The sequence below is a fragment of the Cervus elaphus genome, chromosome 27 (assembly GCF_910594005.1).
Source record: "Cervus elaphus chromosome 27, mCerEla1.1, whole genome shotgun sequence".
Lineage (NCBI taxonomy): Eukaryota > Metazoa > Chordata > Mammalia > Artiodactyla > Cervidae > Cervus > Cervus elaphus.
Window position 1 is genome coordinate 62,895,214 of NC_057841.1, and position 23,105 is coordinate 62,918,318.

The 23,105-nt window shown below is 44.6% G+C and overlaps 1 protein-coding gene across 1 annotated transcript in view; it reads left to right on the plus strand.

Moving 5' to 3' along the window:
* Positions 1 to 23,105, plus strand: part of ZCCHC2 (zinc finger CCHC-type containing 2) — a 45,859-nt gene that overhangs the window by 20,265 nt on the left and 2,489 nt on the right. Inside the window, 11 exon segments of the mRNA XM_043888975.1 lie at positions 793 to 864; positions 3,064 to 3,176; positions 4,966 to 5,060; positions 7,611 to 7,694; positions 9,221 to 9,278; positions 12,176 to 12,311; positions 13,391 to 13,455; positions 13,845 to 13,939; positions 18,059 to 18,187; positions 21,147 to 21,961; positions 21,963 to 22,458. Of these exon segments, the coding sequence (XP_043744910.1) occupies positions 793 to 864; positions 3,064 to 3,176; positions 4,966 to 5,060; positions 7,611 to 7,694; positions 9,221 to 9,278; positions 12,176 to 12,311; positions 13,391 to 13,455; positions 13,845 to 13,939; positions 18,059 to 18,187; positions 21,147 to 21,961; positions 21,963 to 22,458 (2,158 nt within the window).

Consider the following 23,105-nt stretch of genomic DNA (forward strand, 5'->3'; position numbering starts at 1 on the left):
TTGGTTAATTGTGGCGTGAGTAGTTGCTAAGGCTAATGTGTTACATAGTTCAAGTATTTATACTCAGCTCAGATAATTGTAAAGTAGAAATTGTTAGTGGGCCACCATTGAGTCCACTGAATTAAAAGTATCCAAGAAGTAGGTGGGTGATCGATTTTAGTTCTGGCTCTTCTGCTTGCTTAGAGTTTGAGTCTGTCAGTTAGCCTTTTTGAGTTTTAGTTTCTCCATCTGCAAATGGAAGTAGTCATACCTGCCTCATCCACCTTAATGGGACTTTAAAGCATTAAGATAAACATAATGAAATCTTTCCCTAAACTATAAATTCCCATAAAAGTACAATACAGTACTACCAAAGAGGGGCAGTGAACCCGGTATTTCTCTTAAGAATGTGTATTTAATAAGTTTCAGGAGATAAAATTTTTCTTGGGCTTAGATCTGTACTGTCCAAGTGTCATTTTAGAGTCCTACAACTTCTCCAAAAGGAATGTAAGACATTCCCATTCTGAAAAACTACTAAAATGTAGTCACATTTATAGAAGACAGCTTGTTTTGAAAACCATGCAATTTGAAAGGAGTTACTAAAATTTTTAAGTAACATGTCAATATACAGTTAATTTTAACAATTTTGAAGAAATGATGATAATAGATTAACTTTATATTTCTAATTTGTTGATCTTGATAAAGTTTAAGTAAGGTGATCTGTTTTACACATGGCTTTTTTCCAGTCAGTTCTTGCCTGAGAAATAACTGTATAGTATGTGTTGTTGTTGTTGTTTTTTCTTTTTAATTCAGGTAAATTGGTCTGATCTTTCAGTCACAACAGTAACAAAAACCCACCAAGAACTACAGGAATTTCTACTGAAGGTAAAAATACAGATTTTATTTTGAAAATGATTTTGATTTAATAACACAGAACCCAAAGCCTTCAGCATCACAGTAAACACCAGGAGCATTAAGGCTGCGTGAGGCAGGGGCTACAGCCTTCATGAGCATGGGCTGTGTGTGTGTGTGTGTGTGTAGAGGGGCTACAGCCCTTCATGAGCATGGGCTGTGTGTGTGTGTGTAGAGGGGCTACAGCCCTTCATGAGCATGGGCTGTGTGTGTGTGTGTAGAGGGGCTACAGCCCTTCATGAGCATGGGCTGTGTGTGTGTAGCGGGGCTTACAGCCTTCATGAGCATGGGCTGTGTGTGTGTAGAGGGGCTACAGCCCTTCATGAGCATGGGCTGTGTGTGTGTAGAGGGGCTACAGCCCTTCATGAGCATGGGCTGTGTGTGTGTGTGTAGAGGGGCTACAGCCCTTCATGAGCATGGGCTGTGTGTGTGTAGCGGGGCTTACAGCCTTCATGAGCATGGGCTGTGTGTATGTAGAGGGGCTACAGCCCTTCATGAGCTTGGGCTGTGTGTGTGTAGAAGGGCTACAGCCCTTCATGAGCTTGGGCTGTATGTGTGTAGCGGGGCTTACAGCCTTCATGAGCATGGGCTGTGTGTATGTAGAGGGGCTACAGCCCTTCATGAGCTTGGGCTGTGTGTGTGTAGAGGGGCTACAGCCTTCATGAGCATGGGCTGTATGTGTGTAGCGGGGCTTACAGCCTTCATGAGCATGGGCTATATGTGTGTAGAGGGGCTACAGCCCTTCATGAGCAGGGCTGTGGGAGTGTTGCATTACTCTAAGTGTGGACGTTCTTAGGTTGTATTGCTAATATAAGGAATTGAAGGCTTTCCACATTAAAAAAAAAGGGAACCTTATTATTCCTAGCTTTTTGCTGAGATGTATGTTGTTGGTGGCTGTGTGCCCAGCACCCAGCAAGGTCTCTCCTCTGGGTTCCCTAAGCTTTGACTGTTCTTTTTCTTGATAGATTTCATTTTTTAGTCATAGAACTTCTCTAAAAGTTAGATTTTTTTTTTAAGTATATATATATATATATATAAAATTATTAGTCCCAAATAGATAACTTATCCTTCAGAATCTCAGTAATTAATGATGCCCTATTTAGCCAACATTTGAATATAGTGTTTTTTCTGTAAGACCAGTGCCTTACCAAGTTATATGAAATAAGTGGCAACATAGTGTACTTCTAGGAACGAATTTCCTATTATAAAATATCCTTTCAAGTTTACCATATGTCTTTTTTTTCCCTGTTTACCTTCCTTTTAAAATCATCTGCAAAATGTAAGAGTAAAAACGGTCCCCTTTGCAACCTGGGCTCCCTAACACACTCTAACTTTTGCGGAGGCTGATGGGAGGCACTTAGAGTTTGCTGAAATGTGCAAGAGTGAGGTCGGCCCTTCCAGTCCCTTTTCCGTTTCAGTGGCCCTGGGGTCTACGCCCTGGCCCCCTCCCCTGCTGCTCGCGGGCAGCAGTGTCCGGCACCCATGTTGTTCCTCCTCCCCAGAAAGGCAGCTGCACGGAGGCCAGCTGTAGGTCTCTTCCTCAGTGCTGCTCCACAGCCAGACACAGTCGGAGTTTGAACTGTGCCTTGACTGCATGAATGAACGAATTTGTGAGAAGAGTTACAAAAACTAAATTGTCGTGAAGTTTTGTAGATGGTTATCCATCAGGCCTCAATGTTTTTAAAGAAGAGCTTCTAGCACGCTGAGCTGGGGCTCCAGAGGTGGGGACTGTTTGTGTAAAACAGACGGTTTTGCCCCGTCGTTCCCACCCAGCTCTTCACTGGGAGTGTAGCTTTGGCAGTCTGACGGGTGAAACAGGAGGCACAGAAGTGGTAACTACCAAGACAGGTCACACTTTGCAGAATGCTATTTGAGCTCTGGGAAATGCTCCATTTAACTGAAGCGCCTCCCTGTGGGTGTCCGGCGCCTGGTGACCTGCAGCAGGGTGAGCGCTGCGGGGGGCACCCCCTCCCGCCTGGGGACCCCGCCACCCCGCTGAGCACGGCGGCTGCTCCGGGCTGCGGCCCTGTGTTGGGAAGGTTTAGAAGAGGAACGGCTTTGGGGTGATTTCTGAGCAGGATGCACTTACCTTCCTTTTATGCCCCTGGTGTGTGACCTGTCTGCCAGTGAGTGAGAGACGGTGACGCTGGCCGTGCGGTTTCTCTTTCCTAGCTTCCCAAGGAGTTGTCCTCGGAGACTTTTGACAAGACCATCCTCCGAGCCCTGAATCAGGGCTCGCTGAAGAGGGAGGAGCGGCGGCACCCCGACCTGGAGCCCGTGCTGAGGTGAGGTCTGCGCGCGCGCTCCGGGGGTGAGGTCTGCACGGCTCAGCGTGCCTCAGGCAGCTCGTGGCCAGCCAGGGCTGAGGGCGGGGGCGACGTCTCTGCAGAAGTTATGTTACAGAAGTGACTTTTTCTTATACTTGCCTTTAAAAACACCCTTGACTGTTCCGTGTGGCAGGCTGTGGTCTCGGCACCGTGAGTCAGACTCGGGACCGATTCCCGGTCTGTGGTGTTAGCTTAGTGTCACTGTCACTCCTGCCGTTAAGAGATGCAGCAGTTGTAAAGGAGGGGGAAGACGAAAGAGGGAGGAAGTGAGTGTGTAAGTGAGGGAGGAAAGTGTGTAAAGAGGGAGGAAATGAGTGTGTGAGTGAGGCAGTGATGGACCAGCACAGGACCTGGTGTCCGCGTCCCCTCCCGCCTGCACTGGGGATTGAGAAGACGAAGGTGTGGTTATGGAAACGTGCCTTTGGGGTTGGATGACGTCAGTCATGTCAAAATGCAATCTTGTTTTTCTTACTTAATTGCATGAGTAGTTGATGGCCACTTTGTGTCCTGTTTGGGTGTAATTGCTCTCTCGGGGCCCTGCAGCAGTGAATCTGAGGAGCCTGTATGCTGATTACAAGCCTCTGTCTTGTACTGGATATCACTGTACTTCTGACCAATTAGTTGGTTTGTAAACATAACTGTATAAACAGAAGCTGTTGGATTTTAATCCCCATTCTTCGGTAGTGTGTTCAGACCTGGAAATTTAGGTGAGCTCCATACTTTGCATCTGTTTCTCTTCCATCTCTCCATTTCCCCCCTTGTCTTCCTGTTGCATGTTTACCTCCACGTTATGAGTTCCAAGAAGTTTTGTCTAATGCACAAGGAAGCTTCGGTCCATAAGGGTCATCTCTTGATATAATTGATGATTTTAGAACTAATTGGAATGGTAGGTCTGAAACCTTGGGGAGACATTAAGAACTAAATTTTTGAATGAGCACTTAAAAGTATTCAAAAGCAATGAAAAGAGATTTGTATGTTGAGCGGGGTGACAGTTTAATGTGTGTGTACTATTTGAGTATCATAACCTTGAAGAATGTTGATATTTCCTAAGAGGAAATTGGAACTGAAAGGCCACATGCCTTGTTTAGAGTGACTCAGCTTGTAAGTGATTGAGCTGGTGTTCACATCCCAAGTAAACTTTCCATCAGACTGTGCTGTAACTCTGCCCCTTTTGTAGGGAAGACCTCCACTTGGAATCCCCTAATGACATTAATACAACAGGAGGAAAGCTGTTTTTAAAGATAACAGCTTAGACTCATGGTGTGATGCATACCAGGGTGACTCATCAGCCACACATGCCTTAGTCTGCAGTAGTCCTTGTAGCTAACCTGGCAGCGTCTTGAGTTTCCAGAACTGCATCGAAACTTCCCAGTCTCTGTATTTTTAGGGAGTGGGACAGTTCCTTCATGGTGCAGCCAAATGGTGAAAAGTAACACCTGTGAAGAAGGGTAAAGAACCTGCAGTTGTTTTTCTGAGCAGAAAGGTGATTGTTAATAACACGTGTTGGGTCAGAATTGAAACCTTATCACTAGATTATATAAAATTGAAAATAAGCCTATTTATTAGATTCTTGTAAATAAGTCTTTTATTCATTTTCTCCTGTGGGAAATACATTAGCAAACAAATATTCTCTTCTTTAGGAAAAGTTTTTTGCACCTGAATTAAACTGCCACGTGGTTTTACCATCTCACCTATCTTGTGGGTTTATTGCATGAAATTAACCAATCTCTTTTCTTTTTACATGCAGGCAGCTATTTTCAACTTCATCACAAGCTTTTCTACAGAGTCAGAAAGTACACAGCTTTTTTCAGTCCTTATCATCTGACCCTCTACACAGCCTCAGTAAGTGTCTCCACTCCTCCGTCGAAATCTGACATTTTTCTGGCCTGGATTTCTTGCTTTACCATGCCATCTTGTATATGGGATTGTCGTTTTACTTAAGGTCAAGTAGCATACAAATTAGAAACGTTGGTAGTTTTTAGTCAATTTTCACTGCAGTTTTAAGGAAAGTAACTTATAAAAGCTAATGTCACAAAACAGTAATGACCTGTATTTGAAAAACATCTGTAAAGGAGTGGAGATATACATAACTGATTCACTTTGCTGTACAGCGGAAACTAATCGCTAAACCAGCTGTGCTGTAATGAAAATTTTAAAAGAAAAAAATGCTAATATCACAAAACAGGGGCCAAGCATCTCAAACTCGTGGGCCTTCTGGATCCTCAGGCCCCTTGACAGACCTGACTCACAGGTTGCAGAGACACTCTAGTGCAGCCTGGATGATGGATAGCCTCTGATCTCTGCCCCATTCCCATAAGGACCTCCCCAGCCTCCAGGCCGGAAGCTCTGGCCTTATCCTCTTCACATTTCCCCTTCATGTCCAGTCATTTAAAGGCCAAGCCACAGCAGACAGGACATCTTCCTTCTTGCCCTTTTCACCAGCCCCACTGCCAGGCCTTATTTTCACACATAGACTGTACCAAGCCTCACTTCTCTCCAGTTCTAGTTTCTCACTCCATTGTAACCTGCCCCAGGATTATCTTGGGGATCAGTTTGTTAATCCTCTTGTTGTTGTTCAGTCATTAAGTTGTGTCCAACTCTGTGACACCATGGACTGCAGCACGCTAGGCTCCCCTGTTTTTCACTCTTTTCTGGAGTTTGCTCAAATTCATGTCTGTTGAGTCAGTGACGCTGTCTAACCATCTCATCCTCTGTCGCCCCCTTCTCCTCCTGCCTTCAATCTTTCCCAGCATCAGGGTCTTTTCCATGAGTCAGCTCTTCGAATCAGGTGGCCAGAGTATTGGAGCTTCCGTCCACCATTAAACATCTGCTGTGAGGCTCAGGCCCTCTCATGAGCATCCTTGAGCCTCCTCTCCCCGGTTTAAAGGCTTGGCAGCCACTCAGTACACCTAACCATTTCCTGTTCCAGGGTCTTGCTCTTTTGCACCCTTTTGTCACAGTCTGTTAAGATCACACCTGTTTTTTAGGACACAACTGAAATAACCACCTCACAAGGATATTTCCTAGCTTTCCTGTATGTTCCTGTGGTTTGGTTTTGCCCTCATGTTTCAGCATTGATCACAGTCTGCTTTGCATTTAGTTTTGTACACATCTATCTCAGCTGCCTTTTCTAACAAACACTTTGCCAGTAACATCAAAACAGTCAGTGCTTTCTTCCTGAACCAAGTGTGATTTTTTAAATGAACATCTATAAATAGCATCTGTTTAATTCTAAAGAAGCATTGAGGCCTGAAGTTAAACTTTTAATTCAGATTTTAGCCAGGCTGCCTAGGAAAATGTGCTCAAGTAAGTAGTACACACGTAAATAAGAGAAAACTCATCTGGAGAGTTTGGCAGTTTGTAAATTACATAAGCAATGCTAAAGAGGCTGGTGGATTTTTAAGATCTCAAATTGTGTGAAATCAAAATACTGTATTAAAGGACCTGTTTTGAAATTGTGGAAAATCTCAAGTTATTTCACCAAAGAACATATTGTTGGCAAAGTTCATTTTGCACCCACTCCTAAGAAAGGGCTTCTCTAGTAGCTCAGACGGCAAAGCATTCGCCTGGAATGCAGGAGACCCAGGTTAGATCCCTGGGTTGGGAAGGTCCCCTGGAGAAGGAAATGACAACCACTCTAGGATTCTTGCCTGGAGAATTTCATGGACAGAGGAGCCTGGCGGGCTACAGTCCATGGGGTTGTACAGAGTCAGACATAACTAAGCGACTAACACACACACTTTTAAGAAATGACAGTTCCACACTCCTCCCACCTCCCTGCAATAGCAATATTTCCACATTCTGACATCCGAGAAAACAGATGTTAGACACCCGAATGACTTAAAACGTTAACCCCTGCAAGCCCACTGGTCTGTCTGGAACGGCGAAGCGACCCGCCTCGCACAGTGTGTCCCGAGGGCCCGGGCTGACCCGCGAGCGCCGACCACACGTCTGGAGGAAGAGCCGCAGCGGGAGGTGCCGCGCGTCGCCGCAGCAGCCTGATGTCACCACACTGCACTGTCGGTCATAAAAGGAGCACGAAACGGGGGTTCTGAGACGGAGCCTCACGCAGCACAGATGTTCAGAAGCCCTAATCCAGCCCGTCTCCTCACATTGCACCGGCGCACACGGGCAGGCAGATGTGAGCCCAGTTGCCCCAGTCCTGTGGCTTCTGTGGGGAGAGCTGGCTGCGTGGTTCAGGGTCCCCACTCCCGGCCCAAGGGTCTGTGCCGTGTCCCCTTGCTTGGTTGTTGCTTCCCTGACTACCGGAAATGTTCTCTTTACCATTAACTCTCAACTCTCATCTTCTGTGGGAGAAAAATAATCATTGCACTTGTTTATCTCACTATAATAATTTCCTTAAAAGTTAATGACATTTAATACTTCCTGCAGATAACTTACAATCCTCTCTGAAGACCTCTAAGATATTAGAACACTTGAAAGAAGACAGCTCGGAAGCATCAAGTCAAGAAGAAGGTAAACATTGATTCACTGGGATAAGTCATTCTGCCCAGTATTGTTGCAGGGGTAGGTAAACAGCCAGCCAGCACAGATCAAGGAACTGAGAGACAGACATGTGGGGACTTGGCGTGTGACAGGTGGCGTTTCAGAGAGGGGGGAAAGTGTGTATGATAAGTGGTACTGGCTGGCTTTCCAGTCGGGAAAAATTATATAATTAGATCCCTACTTCTGTCGTGCACAGAACATTTCAAGTGAATAGCACATTATATGTAGCATATATAAACTTAATGTAAAATATAAAACTTGAGTTTTTAAAGGTTAGTACTGTGGGACAAGAAGGCTTTCCAGACAAGACAGAGCAGCATGACCATAGGGGAGATCTTTCTGTTCTGAATTAAAGCTTAACATGTGACAGAAAGCCACACAGACATTTGCAGGGTATTTACAGGTAAAGACTGCAACCAGACCATACAGTCTTCTAAAAAATCATGGAGAAAGTCAGTCCGGTCAACAACATAGGGAAAGATAAAAATAGGCAATTCACAGAAGAACCTTGAATGGTTCACTCCCCTGAGTAGTCCAGAAAATGCAAAGGAAAACAATGAGAAATGATTTCATACCCATCAGATTGGCAAACCATTTTCAAGTTTGGGAATTATCAAGGATATGAAGTAAGGGGAATTCTCACCCACCGTCAATGGGAATTTAAATTGGTGCAAGTATTTTGGACAGAAATTCGATGCTGTCATGCAGTTGGAGGTGGTTGATGCCGCTCCCCAGCATTTCTGCTTCTGTGAACATTGTCACCCATGGGCTCAGGGGGCAGGACTCGGGGGCCGTCCCCGGGGGCTGTCCCGGCAGCCTGTGGAGGAACAGCAAAGCCCTGAATGTTATCCGAGCGTTTCAAATGTTAATAAAGTCATGAATAGATTGAGGCATGTTCACGCTAGGTGGCAGTTAAAATAAAGGATATTTATAGTATATTCAAACATGTAGCACCACTCTGTTTGTGAATGCACACATGGGTAGTTAAAAACATACACCAGATTATTTCAGCTAACCTCTGTAGGGGCAGGGACTGGAATGCAATGGAGGGAGGCATTTAATTGTTCCCAGGATGTTTCCTTTCTTAATAAAAAGAGGAAAATACAGAGATATACAGGAGGTGGGTACATGGGTGTTGGTTTTATTAATATGTATTTTTTTTTATATTTGAGACACTTCATTTGTTTTAGTGGCTAAAAAAAAAAGGCCTGAAATTCAATGTGTGGTTTTTCAGTTTAATGCTCATAGTCAACTTTTGTAGTTTCGGACAAATTTGATCTCCTATTAGGTGGAATGTGTTTGAGAGGATATTTAAGAAAGTTCAGTCACTGACTGTCTTGGGAAATTGTTTCTTTGAGGAATTTTCCGTGAGCTTGGAAGCGCTCTAAGTGGTCTGTCAACACTGTTATGGTCGTAAATCAGCTGTGGCCTCCTTTTGGATTTTGCAGAAGGGTGTGGTGCAATAAATTGTTTTTTTTTTTTTTCCTCCACTCTAGATGTGTTACAGCACACCGTAATCCACAAGAAACATGCTGGCAAAAGTCCCCTTGTGAAGTAGGTATCGCTCTCCTAAAACCTGAAGGACTTTGTGTTTTTGAATCAACGTCATGTTTACTTACCGATAGTTAGTTGCCATTCTGCCCTTTGCCTGTTTGCTCCTTACTTGTATCAGCTCTAGCTCTGCTTGCCTCCGGGTACTTGTATCAGCTCTGGCTCTCCTTGCGTCCCGGTACTTGTATCAGCTCTAGCCCTCCTTGCGTTCGGTGCTTTTAGTCCTGCTCCTCTGCTGTGTTAGCCGCCACAGTTGTGCGCACTCGGGTTTTGGGTCCTTGCCACGGTTGCCTGGAGGTTTCGTTCTCCGTCCGCAGCTCAGGAAGGTCTGACCCCAGTTGTGCTTGGACCACTTCCACGTGAGGACCTTGCATCGCTGTCGCTTCACTTACCTCCTCCCAGCTTACAAACTATACCTGTCATGTACCTTAATTCTCTTTTAAACCTCATGAAGCCTTTTTTTCATTCATCATTTAAATACTACCATTCCATTCTTCTTCATTCCTTCCAGTATGTCTGAGCATCCTTCTAACTGAAGAACATTTGAGAAATTCCTGTCGTCATTGTCTGCCAGTGATGAGTTCACTTTGTTTTTCTCAAGAAGAAATGTCCGTCTCTCCTTCCTTTTTGAAAGACATTTCGCAGATAGGACATAGGACTGCAGGCGGGCAGTTACTTCCTGTCAGCACTCCAAGCGCCTGGATCACTGTCTCCAGGCCTGTGCCTTGGGTCCTTCACTTCATCTCCTCTTAGCCCGGTTTGATTTCTGCCATAAAGCACCTAAAATCGTCTGTGTGACTTCTGATCCCCTCCCACTGCCGCGGTCTCCCTAGACTCCCGCCCCGGGGGCCGTGCGGGTGCTCTGGGCCTGCTTGGCCCTGGAACCGGCCGGCTCAGAGCGGGAAGTTCGTTCACCCAGGGCTCCGCCCTCACTAGTGGGGGGCTCCAGCTCCTGCCCCTGGGGAGATAGCTATGGGGGTCCCAGGGGGCTTGAGCCTCTGCAGCTCGTGGCGGCCCCAGTGACAGCCCCTCAGGCTGGCTTCTCCCCTCCCATCTGACTTGCCCCACTCCTTGCTCCTGCCTCCCAGATGCCCTGCCGTGTCACCCAGCTTCTGCTTCTAGGGGGAGCTCAAGACCGCAGGTATCTGTCCTCTCCACCTTGTTACTTTCCGAAAGTTAGGGTGCTTTTCCAAACCCGGACTGTGTGTGTGAATTTTCCCATTGTCTGGTTTTCAGCAGCTCCCTGTGATAAGTTTGCAGCTTTCTTTGAATGAGTTCCCTCTCTTGAAGCTGACGCTTGATGGTTTCGTTTGAGAGGAGCCCAGCCTCTCTCTCCCCATGCGCTGCTTCTGCCTGTGTTCTTGTTCCCCCTTCTGTGGCCCTGGGTGCTCACAGGTTGGACTGTTCACCACATCCCCTGTGCGCTATCAGACTTCTTTTGTTGCCACATTTTTTCCCTGTCCACGCTCCAGTCTGTTTTCTCATGACCAGATTTCCTCTTCACTAATTCTCTTCATCTGTTTCCATCCATTGAATTCCTAATTTATCTTAGTTCAGTTCAGTTGCTCAGTCGTGTCCGACTCTTTGTGACCCCATGAATTGCAGCACAGCAGGCCTCCCTGTCCATCACAAACTCCCAGAGTTTACTCAAACTCATGCCCATCGAGTCAGTGATGACATCCAGTCATCTCATCTTCTGTCGTCCCCTTCTCCTCCTGCCCCCAATCCCTCCCAGCATCACAGTCTTTTCCAACGAGTCAACTCTTCGCATCAGGTGGCCAAAGTATTAAGAGTTTCAGCTTCAGCATCAGTCCTTCCAATGAACACCCAGGACTGATCTCCTTTAGGATGGACTGGTTGGATCTCCTTGCAGTCCAAGGGACTCTCAAGAGTCTTCACCAACACCATAGTTCAAAAGCATCAATTTTTCGGCACTCAGCTTTCTTCACAGTTCAACTTTCACATCCATACATGACCACTGGAAAAACCATAGCCTTGACCAGACGGACCTTTGTTGGCAAAGTAATGTGTCTGCTTTTTAATATGCTATCTAGGTTGGTCATAACTTTCCTTCCAAGGAGTAAGTGTCTTTTAATTTCATGGCTGCAGTCACCACCTGCAGTGATTTTGGAGCCCAAAACCATAAAGTCTGACACTGTTTCCACTGTCTCCCCATCTATTTCCCATGAGGTGATGGGACCAGATGCCATGATCTTAGTTTTCTGAATGTTGAGCTTTAAGCCAACTTTTTCACTCTCCTCTTTCACTTTCATCAAGAGGCTTTTTAGTTCCTCTTCACTCTCTGCCATAAGGGTGGTGTGATCTGCATATCTGAGGTTATTGATATTTCTCCCGGCAATCTTGATTCCTAACCCTAATTTATTTTACAGTTCTAGAATTTAAATTTGACTCCTTTTTCTGTTTTCCAGTATTCTTCCAAAATTCTGTCATCCTGTAGCTCCTGACCCGTGTTGAGCACTGTTAGTTTAGAGTCCTTGTCCAGTAATTCTCTGGATTCTCTTTGAGTCTGTTTCTGTGGCCTCTTCCTCTTGATTTCCAGTCACATTATGCTGTCCCTTCCCTTGCCTTAGACACACACAGTCCATAGCGATTTTCTCAAGATTGGGGTTAGTACCCCAGCTGTGAGCCACGTGGAATGAGTCCAGAGATAGACTGTGCCTTTGTCAAGCTCCTCAGAGACAGGAATTAATTAATAAATAGGTAAGAATGCTATGTACTGACTTACTTTCATAGTTTACTTTTTTCCTTAGAACTATTGCAAGGCATTCTATAAAAAACTAATGTACTGAAGAAAGGGTTGCCATCGCTTCTTCACTGTATGCTGAGTAGGTGGGATTTTTGAGGACGGAGCTTCATACATGAACTCTTTCTTTTGCTAGCACTGTCGGTGCGGGTTGTTCTCCGGGAGACCGGCTCCCCGTGCAGTATGCTGAGCAGAATGGAGTCGTGGACTGGAGGAAGCCAGCCTGTGCCACTGTTCAGCGCCAGGAGCAGTGTGTGGCCTTAGCTGACCAGGTACGGTGGTGGTCTCGTCCTCTTCCATGCCGATCAGGCGGTGCTGCTGCATGCACATCAAGTTTGTAAGCACTGTGAGGTCTGCTAGTGTATCTGGTAAGAAGAAATGAAGGAACGTTTGATTGCAAGACTTTGAAGTTAATTGATATACATGACCTAAGCTCCTCTGGGACCTGAAGAAGTGTATTTATATCAGTTTTATTACTCAGAAATACTAATAGATTTTATTGTGATGATGCCGGAAATGATTCAATAGGGATACACCGTTATGCCATGTTTCTTTATTTGAAAGAATTATTTACATTTTGGTCACTGTCTCACTGTGGAGATGTGAATTTTGAAAAGGCCCTTCCCTCGTGAGTTGCTGGGCCGGTTTCCCAGCACTCCCAAACATGATCAGGAAGTACTCGCTTTTCAGGCGCTGGTGCAGTCAGAGCACCGACTGCTCCCCAGTGTGTCTAGGCGCCACGGCACCGCGAATACAGGGGCGATGCTTACTGGGAGCACTCTGGAGAGAACCACCTTCTCTAGAAAATGGATCTGTGTTCCTGGCGAATACTCTGGTCCAGATGTGAACCTTTATTGGGATTGTGATGTGTTTTATGAACTAAAGCACTAAAACATACTTTGAGAAATTGTGTCATTAAAGTCATACTTACTAATGGCCGATTTTCAGGTCCACTTGATTATAGTTTTTCTGCATCTACTTCAGTGCCTGCACCTTTTCTTCTTAGAGTTGACACAGTCGTGTGTTTACCGACCTGAACTTGATGAGAAGAAGAGTAAACCCGTAGCAAATGCCAGTTACTTGGTTCTGGTTTTTTAGTGACAAAAAGAAAACACATCCATTTTATTAATAAAAGCAAAATGCAGAGTAGGTATTTTTCTCATGATTAAGTATTTGTCAGAAAATATGCAAATGTTAGTGGATCAAGTAGGTGACTTCAAAAAAGATTGAAAACAAAAATGTGTTAGAATATACAACTGGGATTGTGTCATTTTAATGTCTCAGAATAAGAGGGTACCTCCTTGAGTATGGCCGTGCTTTGGTCTAGTTACTGTTTTATTCTTTTCCGTAGCATTCAACTGAAAAGCGAAGTTTATCTTCAATAAGTAAGAAGAAAGGAAAGCCACAAATAGAAAAGTAGGTTTAATTTAATATTTCCAGTAATAGAAATTGGTCAGAGAAGACAACATTTGATAATAGACCTGTTTAGTTGATGTAGTATAAATAGTATCTTTCCCTTAGTTTTCTTTTTATTTTTACTCTGGACTTCTTTTTTTTAGTTCTAGATAGTCAACACGTGCACATAATAAAAATAAGGCTGTTGTCGTGTATCATGTTCAGTTTGGAGGGGCAGAGTCTCCAGGCCTGCCCACTGAAGAGGGGGATCTTGCATTCACATTATACCTTACTAAACATTCTTTTTTAATTATTAAAAAAAATTGACGGGAATTTTATTAGTATTGTACTTAATGTGTTCTCTAGGGACTGTTAAAAAAGTGTTGGTAACATGTATACTTTTGGCTTAGGGAGAAAATTAAGAAAACTGACAATAGATTGAATAGTAGAATAAATGGTATTCGAATCTCTGCTCTTCCGCACACCCACGGTGGTTCTGTGAAAGGTAAGGGAGTTTTTCTTTCAATTACACGTCACCTAAACATATTTAGCAGGGTACCTATTAGAGTGGGTGTTGAGCTGTTGTGTCAAAGCCTCACACACATTTTCCCTGCATTGATGTGAGTAGTAGTTTCTGAATTAACTCCATGAATACTTCAGACTTATTTAATGCAGGAAATTCGGTCTGGCCTCGGAGGTGAAAGGACCTCTGCCACAGCTACACTCTGCCCCCTTTTCCTTCCCCTGGCGGCAGCGGTCTCATCACGGGTTTCCTCTTCAGCCACTCCCTGCTCCAGAGCAGAGGCTGCAGGACCTGAGGGGTCTATCCAGCCTCACAGAAGCCTGTACTCTTTGTGTAAAGTCATCTTAAAAAATATTATTGACTCTTTCAAACTTTAATGACTATCCTTTGTGGAGCTTTATGGGAATCACAAACTGAAATCAAGATTGCCGGGAGAAATATCAGCAACCTCAGATATGCAGATGACACCACTCTTACGGCAGAAAGTGAAGAGGGACTAAAGAGCATCTAGATGAAAGTGAAAGAGGAGTGAAAAAGCTGGCTTGAAACTCAGCATTCAAAAACATGGGATCATGGCATCCTGTCCCATCACTTCATGGCAAACAGAAGGGGAAAAGTGGAGTCGGTGACAGGTTTTCTTTTCTTGGGCTCCAGAGTCACTGCAGACAGTGACTGCAGCCATGAAATTAAAAGACTCTTGCTCCTTGGAAGAAAAGCTGTGACAAACCTAGACAGCATATTAAAAACCAGAGACATCGCTTTGCCAACAAAGGTCCGTCTGGTCAAGGCTGTGGTTTTTCCAGTGGTCGTGTGTGGGTGTGAGAGCTGGACCATAAGAAGGACCTTGAGAAGACTGAGCACTGCAGTATTGATGCTTTCAAACCGTGGTGTTAGAGAGGACTCTTGAGAGTCCCTGGGACTGCAGGGAGAGCAGAGAAACCTGGGGGGCCAACTCATTGGAGTAACTTTTCGTGTTCTAACACTGCAGTGTCTGAGATTCCCGTGGTGATGGCAGCTGAAAGAAGGGGGCGCTGCTGAAACCAGGGGGACAGGCGTTCTCGGTGGATGACTAGAAACAGCTCCTGCCGGGACTCCCCGTCTGTTTCCTCCTGGTTTGTTCTCTGCACTGCCTTCTAAACCACATGCTAAATCAGGTCATCTCGAGTCCAGACTCCTGGTCGCATATGCTGTGGGAACTGCATCCACAAAGTTGGTAACAGTTTCTTCCGCTTCAGCTTCGTATTGTCAGAGATGCTCGTGGACTTTGATCTCAGATGGTGTAGGTTTGCATCTTTACCACCCCCCAAGTTTCTTAAATTTGTACAAGAAGAATAATATCCACCTCACCAGATTGTAAGACTTACATGTGACAACATATGAAAAGCATTTGGCTTGCATCAAGTACCAAGGTGGTCAGTCATGTAATTCTTGCCTCTTCTAATAAGTTAGAAGAAAACATATGCTGTCTAGGTTAAGAACTTTTGGTAATCGATCAGACTCTTAATTCCTTTCTTTATTTTCAAATATTATGAAAGTACAACCTCAGGATTTTTAATTCAAGATTAACCTTACTCTGTCTTGTTCTCTCTATATGCCGCTGCTACATATGTGTGTATATATATATTTATGTATAGAGTAAAACTATAAATAAAAAATACTTTGTACGGCTATTGTCAGGTGTAGCTGAGATGTTTGCTGACCGCAGGTTAAAGGTAAAACCCTCTGTTTATTAATCCATTTGAAATACTGAGCAATTACCTTTAAGATTTTTTAACAGAACAAACACATTTAGTAAATGTAGATTTACTATTACTATTTAATATTTAATTACTATTTAATATTGAAGCTGAAAATATTGGGTCCTTTGGTTCATGGATTGTCCAGATTTTTAAATAACTCAGCTTGAGATAAGTGTTTGTAACTTAAAATTTAACTTCTATTTTGGGTCAAATACATTTATGTAGTTCAAAATTCTGAAGGTACAAAAGGGAACAAAATAAATCCCCCCCTGCCCACCTGTATGTTGTCTTCTCCCCGAAGCAGTCGGTGCCGTTCATCATCTGTGTTTTCACAATATTTGCTTTTAAAATTTCAAGCTTTAAAATCTCTCTACTAAAGAGAAGTATGCCTTACCTCACTTACAGTATTAAGAACTTTATCCAATTGCATCACCCATATTTCTTCCACCCCGTTTTTCTGTTGGCTGATCGTGGCACCGAAAATTTGGGGTTGACCTCTCAACTTATTTTAGATTGTAATGATTTAAAGACCTTCATCTTTCTTTAATAACTCATTGTGGGTCTGTCATCTGATGTATCTAAATGGTTCTTAAGTCTGTCTAGCTTCCTTTTGTCCATAAATACTAATAACTAGATTTTTATTATTAGAATAGTGGCTTGTGTAAATTTTTTCCTCTTTGTCGTCTTAATAACATGGCACCCCGTCCCATCCTTTCATGGCAAATAGAAGGGGAAAAAGTGGAATCAGGGAAAACAATAAGTCAAAAAGTTTATCAGTTCAGTTCTGTCGCTCAGTTGTGTTTGACTCTTCGCAACCCCACGGACTGCAACCTGCCAGGCCTCCCTGTCCATCACCAACTCCCAGAGCTTGCTCAAACTCATGTTCATCAAGTCAGTGATGCCATCCAACCATCTCATCCTGTCGTCCCCTTCTCCTCCCGCCTTCAACCTTTCCCAGCATCAGAGTCTTTTCTAATGAATCGGTCCTTTGCATCAGGTGGCCAAAGTATTAAGAGCTTCAGCTTCAGCATCAGTCCTTCCGAAGAGCATTCAGGACTGATTTCCTTTAGGATTGACTGGTTTGATCTCCTTTCAGTCCAAGAGACTCTCAAGAGTCTTCTCCAACACCACAGTTCAAAAGCATCAATTCTTCGGCGCTCAGCTTGCTTTATAGTCCAACTCTCACATCCATACATGAATATCGGAAAAACCATAGCTTTGACTAGATGGACCTTTTTTGACAAAATAATGTCTCTGCTTTTTAATATGCTCTGTAGGTTGGTCATAGTTTTTCTTCCAAGGAGCAAGCATCTTTTAATTTCATGGCTGCAGTCACCATCTGCAGTGATTTTGGAGCCCAAGAAAATAATCTGTCACAGTTTCCATTGTTGCCATGAAGTGATGGACTGGATGCCATGATCTTAGTTTTTTGAATATTGAATTTTATATCTCTGTTTGTGGAATAGCCTTTGGCGTAGTTAATCATCCTCACCTTCTTCACCTTCTGAGTCCAGAGGATCACATTTCTTTTTTATTATAAAAATTCCAAAGATGCCACACAATTCTAAAGCACCTGGATTGTCAAAAACAGGAAATTATGTTCACTATAGATTTAGATTTATATATTTATTTCTTTGAAAATTGCAAATTAATCTATGAGTTAAGTGATTAAAATATTTACTAGCTGTATAATGTAAAGAAAATAATGCAATAAATTATTTCATACTGAGAAATAGATGCCTCACTTTTTTTTTTTTTTTTAAACATTCAGAAGCTTACCCTGTGAAGTGTCAAATGCTTCACAGCATGTTAGTGAGCTCACTCCACCCAAGTGGTTTGTTGGTGGAGGTGTTTTTGTTTTTTTTTTTCCAGTCCATCATTTATTTCTGCTTAGAACTCAGGGGCTACTCACTCTACTTCATGAGAAGCAATTTAATCTTTTCAAATATTCAGGCATGGAAATTTTAACTGAAAGGCATTTTTGGCAGTCAGTTGTATTCTTGAGTTTTGTTTTGTTTTGTTTTTAAGAAAGAATTTTATAGTGTACTCAGAGGAGTTTTTGTTTGACTTAAGAAGTGGGTCAATGTGGTAATATTAGGCAGACCCTAAAAAGAACGTTAATTCTGATTTTTAAAGTCAATAAGATTGACTATTTTCTCTGCCTTTTTTTAAAGAATGTATTTGTCAGTTATTTTCAGTTAAAATTGCGTTTCAGTAATGAATCTTTACCTAGGTCAATGGCCAGTTTTTATTAATTATAGAAAAACTGAAAAAAAATTTACAGCTGTAATTGCTGATGGTTCAGTTCAGAAATTTATTTAGCTGAACTATTCCATTTTTTAAAAAATCATGTACTTTTCAGATGTGAGTTTGGACATTGGATCTGGACATGACACATGTGGAGAGACGTCTTCAGAGAGTTACAGCTCTCCTTCTAGCCCCCGACATGATGGAAGAGAGAGTTTTGAAAGTGAAGAAGAAAAAGACAGAGGTTTGCTCTTTGGAAGGGTGTGGGGGAGGCAGAGGGAAATGTGTACTCTTAAAATATGTCAAACATAACTATGGTACTGAGAATGTCATTATTGACTTTAAATTTAATTGGTATAACAGGTGTCTTAAAGACCACTGACTTAGCAGTTTCTACTAATGTTGATTTTTTAAACCTGTTTCACTGCAAATGATATTAAAAGAGAAAGAGTCATAACAAAGGAGAGAGTCTGTGCAGAAAGATTGAAAACTGCATATTGTTAGATGCACATATATTTATTTTTATGTCCTCCTGATTGACCATTTTTATCATTATAAATACCCTTCTTTGTCTCTAATGACAGATTTTGTCTCAAAGTCTGTTTTATCTGATGATAATACTATAGCCACTTTAGCTCTCTTTTGGGTGTTTGCAGGTTACCTCTTTTTCCATCCTTTTATTTTAAATGTGTTTGTGTCTTTGATTCTAAAGTATGTTTCTTAAAGACACCTTATAGTTGGATTATGGGTTTTTTTAAGCCATTCTGCCCATCTCTGCCATTTGGCTGGCTTGTTTATGTATTTAAATTTACTGTAATTAATGATAAGGTAGGATTTATATCTGCCATTTTGTTTTCTGTAAGTACCGTATCTTCAAATCCTCCTTAAATGAAAACTCAGAGTCAGCCAGAAGTAAGAACTGAGAGCCACCTTAGGTCCTTACTGGACAGGCCTACAGCCCTGCATATGAGCATGGCCTTCTAGATTCCCAGGGATATATCTAAGCTTTTCAGAGCTTCCTGTGAACATCTCATTCTTTATAGAGTTTTTTGGTCAGACTCTTGTTAGTCCCAGCTGGTAATGCTGCCTCAGGCAGCCATGTTGTTAAACAGTTGCCGCTGATGGTGACACACGCCCCATGGGTGAGCAGCTGTTAAGAGATGGCAGACTCAAGCTGTCAGTCACTCAGTCGTGTCTGACTCTCTGCCTCTCGTGGACTGTAGCCCACCGGGATCCTCTGTCCATAGGATTTCCCAGGCAAGAGTGCTGGAGTGGGTTGCCATTTCCTTCTCCAGGGCATCTTCCTGACCCAGGGATTGGACTTGGGTCTCCTACACTGCAAGTGGCTTTGTTGTTGGTGGTGGTGGTGGTCATAATGGGGTTTTGTTAATAAGACATTACACTTTTCAAAGTCAGCTCAGACTTTGAAATATCTGAATCACTAGATGAGCCCTTCTAATGAATGCTCAGAAAACCATTTGAGATCAGTTAAAATCATTGGGCTATTTGCTATGACTTAAGATGATTTAAACAAAGCCCAGTTCATTTAGAAATTTAACTGATGATCTGAAAAATGTTAACAGCTTCTTTTGAACTTAAATATTATTTTTAACTCTTACTTGTGTGAAGGTACAGATATAGATATAATGCCTTAAGTAAGTTACTGATTGAATCCTTTTTGTTTTGCAGAGTTTAACAAGGAACTCCTCAGTTATTAAGGGGAGTTTATATTAGAACCATTTATTCATATGTTGAATCTCTTCTAATAAAAATTATTTTTGAGGCAATAGTATTGTTGTTTACATTCTGTGTCACGAAATAGGTTGTATTTAACCTTTCTCCAGGAAGCATAGTATGATTTGTTTTTAGAATTGTTTCTAGAAGTTTTAGCCTCTTAGCTGAATATAGCTAGTTACTACCTTAATAAATATAAGCATTTTAAGTACATAAGGCAATTCTTCTTATATTTGTGAGCAAAAAGATGTTAAATAAGGCACTGCATTTAATTGGATGGTCCCCATACATAGTACTGCAGTTTCTGGGTTTATGATAAACAGTGTGAATTAAATCTTGTATTTTGCCCCCTTCACACCAAAAATTAAGAAACGCAGGGGAAGTCTATATTGAATTTATTTCTGTTTACAAGCATAAGAATGATACAGTAATAAAGAGAAATGTGATATAGTTTTGTATCTGCCACTTGGCTGTTTTGTTTTAGGAAAAACAGCAGTGGTCTCGTATTTTTCTTGCCTCTTGTGTTCTAGCATTTGTTTTATGACTGTAATGGTCGCTTTACATTTTCTTTCTCCCACTGAAGTATTTAAAAGGAGGACTTTTCCACTCTAGGAAGACTGTCTTCCCTTCTCTATCTCTAGATGTTTAAATTAAATAATTTTGATTGAACTCCTTTAAATTATATAATTTATGAGAGACAAATGTGAAGACCTCAGGTTTGGCAGGCAGTACAACATATAAAACATATAAATCAAATGAATTGCCTAAAATTGATTAAAGGTAAAAGATCCCTGATACCTTATTAATAAGTCTGTGTTTATACTGTGCTTCAGTCAGGCTCCATTAACCTTTTATTTCTTACAAACAAATGTCCAAGGATTTTTTTAAGATTTAATTTTTTTAGAGCGGTTTTGGATTTACAGTGAAATTCAGAGAAAGACGCAGAAATTTCCTGTGTGGTCCCTCTTCTCACACGGTATCAACATCAGTCACTAGAAGGGCACATTTGTTTACCAGGGATGCACCGACTTTGACCCAAAACTGACTTTGACACATGATGCGTCTAAGGGTGCACTCCTGGTGGTGTACCTTCAGTGGCCCTGGGCAGATGTGTAACGATAGGGATTCGCCGTTACTACATCATAGTGTTTTCACTGCCCTGAAGATCTGTGCTCTGCCTCATCTCTCCCCCCCCGCCCCCCCGCCCCCTGCCCCACCCCTGGCAGCCATCAATCTTTTTATTGTCTCCTTAGTGTCTTGCCTTTTCCAGAATCTCCCTGTTTTTCAAATTAAAGTCCATAGAAAGCCAAAAATTAAAAGAATGTCAGCTCAGTAGTCAGGAAGCTGAGGGGGTACATTTATTGGTTTTAAAAGTCAGGGTATATTTTTAGGTATACTTCAATTTTATTTCTAGCAGGATGGACGGGAGATGATGCTTGTGTTAACATCTGTTTACATGTTTCTCTCAGACACAGACAGCAATTCCGAGGACTCTGGAAACCCCTCGACGACCAGGTTTACAAGTTATGGTTCTGTCGGTCAGACGGTCACGGTCAAGCCACCTGTTCAGATCGCTTCCTTAGGAAACGACAGCGCAAACCTTTTGGAAGATCCCTTAAGTTCAGCCAAGTATCAGCACATTTCTTTCATGCCAACTCTACACTGTGTCATGCACAATGGTGCCCAGAAGTCGGAGGTCGTGCTGCCTCCGCCCAAGTCTGCAGATGGCAAGACGATCGGGATGCTGGTCCCCGGGCCCGTGGCGCTCTCCGCCCTCCGGGAGCCCGCGGACCCCACACCTGTGGGCGCGCTCGGGCCGGCGGCGTCTGCCGGGGACTCGGAGAAGCCACTGGAGTTGCTGGCGGCCCCGCTGCCGCTGCCCTCCGGCTTCCTCCCACACGGCGGCGGCCCCGCGCTGCACCTCACCATCCAGAGGCTAAAGCTGCCGCCGGGCCCCCCTGAGAGCTGCGCCCTGAACCTGGCGCCGCCGCCCACCGCGGGCCTGGGCACGGGCTCCGCGAGCGCCGCCTTCGGCCCCGGCCCCGGGCCCTTCCCGGGCTCACCCGTCGGTGCCACGGACCCCGTCCCGAAGGCCGCCTCGCCAGCGGCGGGACTGTCTCCAATGGTGCCTCAGCTGGAGGGCGGCGCGGCGTCTGCGGCCCCGCCTGCCGGCGTGAAGGTGGTGGTCCCCGCGGCCGCGTCTGCCGCCTTCCCCGGGCCGGCCGCCACGAGCGCGCCGTCGGGCGCCCCGAGCCCCGCGCCCGCGCCCAGCGCGAGCCCCGCGCCCAGCACGGCGCAGGGCGACGGCGCCGCCTTCCTGGGCGCGGGGCGCGCTGCTGGCTCCGGCCGGCGCCTGCGGCTCGTGCGGCCGGCGCTGCGGCTGTGGGGCCGGGCCGCCGCTCGGCGGCTACTACTACCCGGGGCCGGCGCCCGGGCCGCTGTACCGCGTCTCGCCCTTCTTCAGCCTGCCCTCCCTCTGCAACGGCAGCTACCTCAGCCAGGCGCCCCAGGGCGGCGGCGGCCAGCTCCCCTTCTTCCTGCCTCAGGCCCCGTACGCCAGCGGGCTGGTGCCCGACCCGGTGCTGGGCGGCCAGGCCGGCTACGGCGTGCAGCCGGTGGCGGGCTTCGGCCGGTTCTACCCCGTGTACCCGCACAGCGTGGTGGCCGGCTCGGGCGGCGCGGCGCCCAAGAAGAGCGGGAGCGCGTCATGCTACAACTGTGGCGTGAGCGGACATTATGCGCAGGAGTGCAAGCAGTCGTCCATGGAGGCCAGCCCACAAGGTAATCACGAAAGCGCCCAGAGGACTTGTTTCTGAGGGGGCCGGAGGCGTGCGGCTCCGTGGGAGCAGCAGAAGCCGCAGTGTGTGTGTCCGCAGGCTGCGCTCCCAGCGACAGCTGAGAGGTGCAGGCGGCCAGACAGTGTAGACACAGGCCCCGCAGCGCAGGGCAGGTCAAAGGAGTCCAGTTGCCAGGGAAGGAGGAAACCGGAAAGGCAGTTTTTAAGGGTATAATGGGAATTTGCAGAATCTCTTTGCTAGCAGCACTGTTTTAAAAGCAACAATCCCGTTTCATAGAGTAAGCAAAAGTTTTAAATACTGAAAAATTAGGAAGTGGTAGTCACCTGACGGGAGATCGATCCTTCCTTGTTTGGGTCTATCTGTGCACAGGCAGATGACCTCAGGCGTGCTCCCTTCTTTCCCAGCCGACCTTAGTTTCCAATCTTGTCACATTTTAAGGAACAGAACATTTAAGCACTGCGCTTTCTTGGTGGCTCAGAGGGTGAAGAATCTGCCTGCAGTGCAGGAGATCCGGGTTTGATCTCTGGGTCAGGAGGATCCTCTGGAGAAGGGAATGGCAACCCACTCCAGTGTTCTTGCCTGGAGAACCCCATGGACAGAGGAGCCTGTCAGGGTTCATTCCATAGTTTG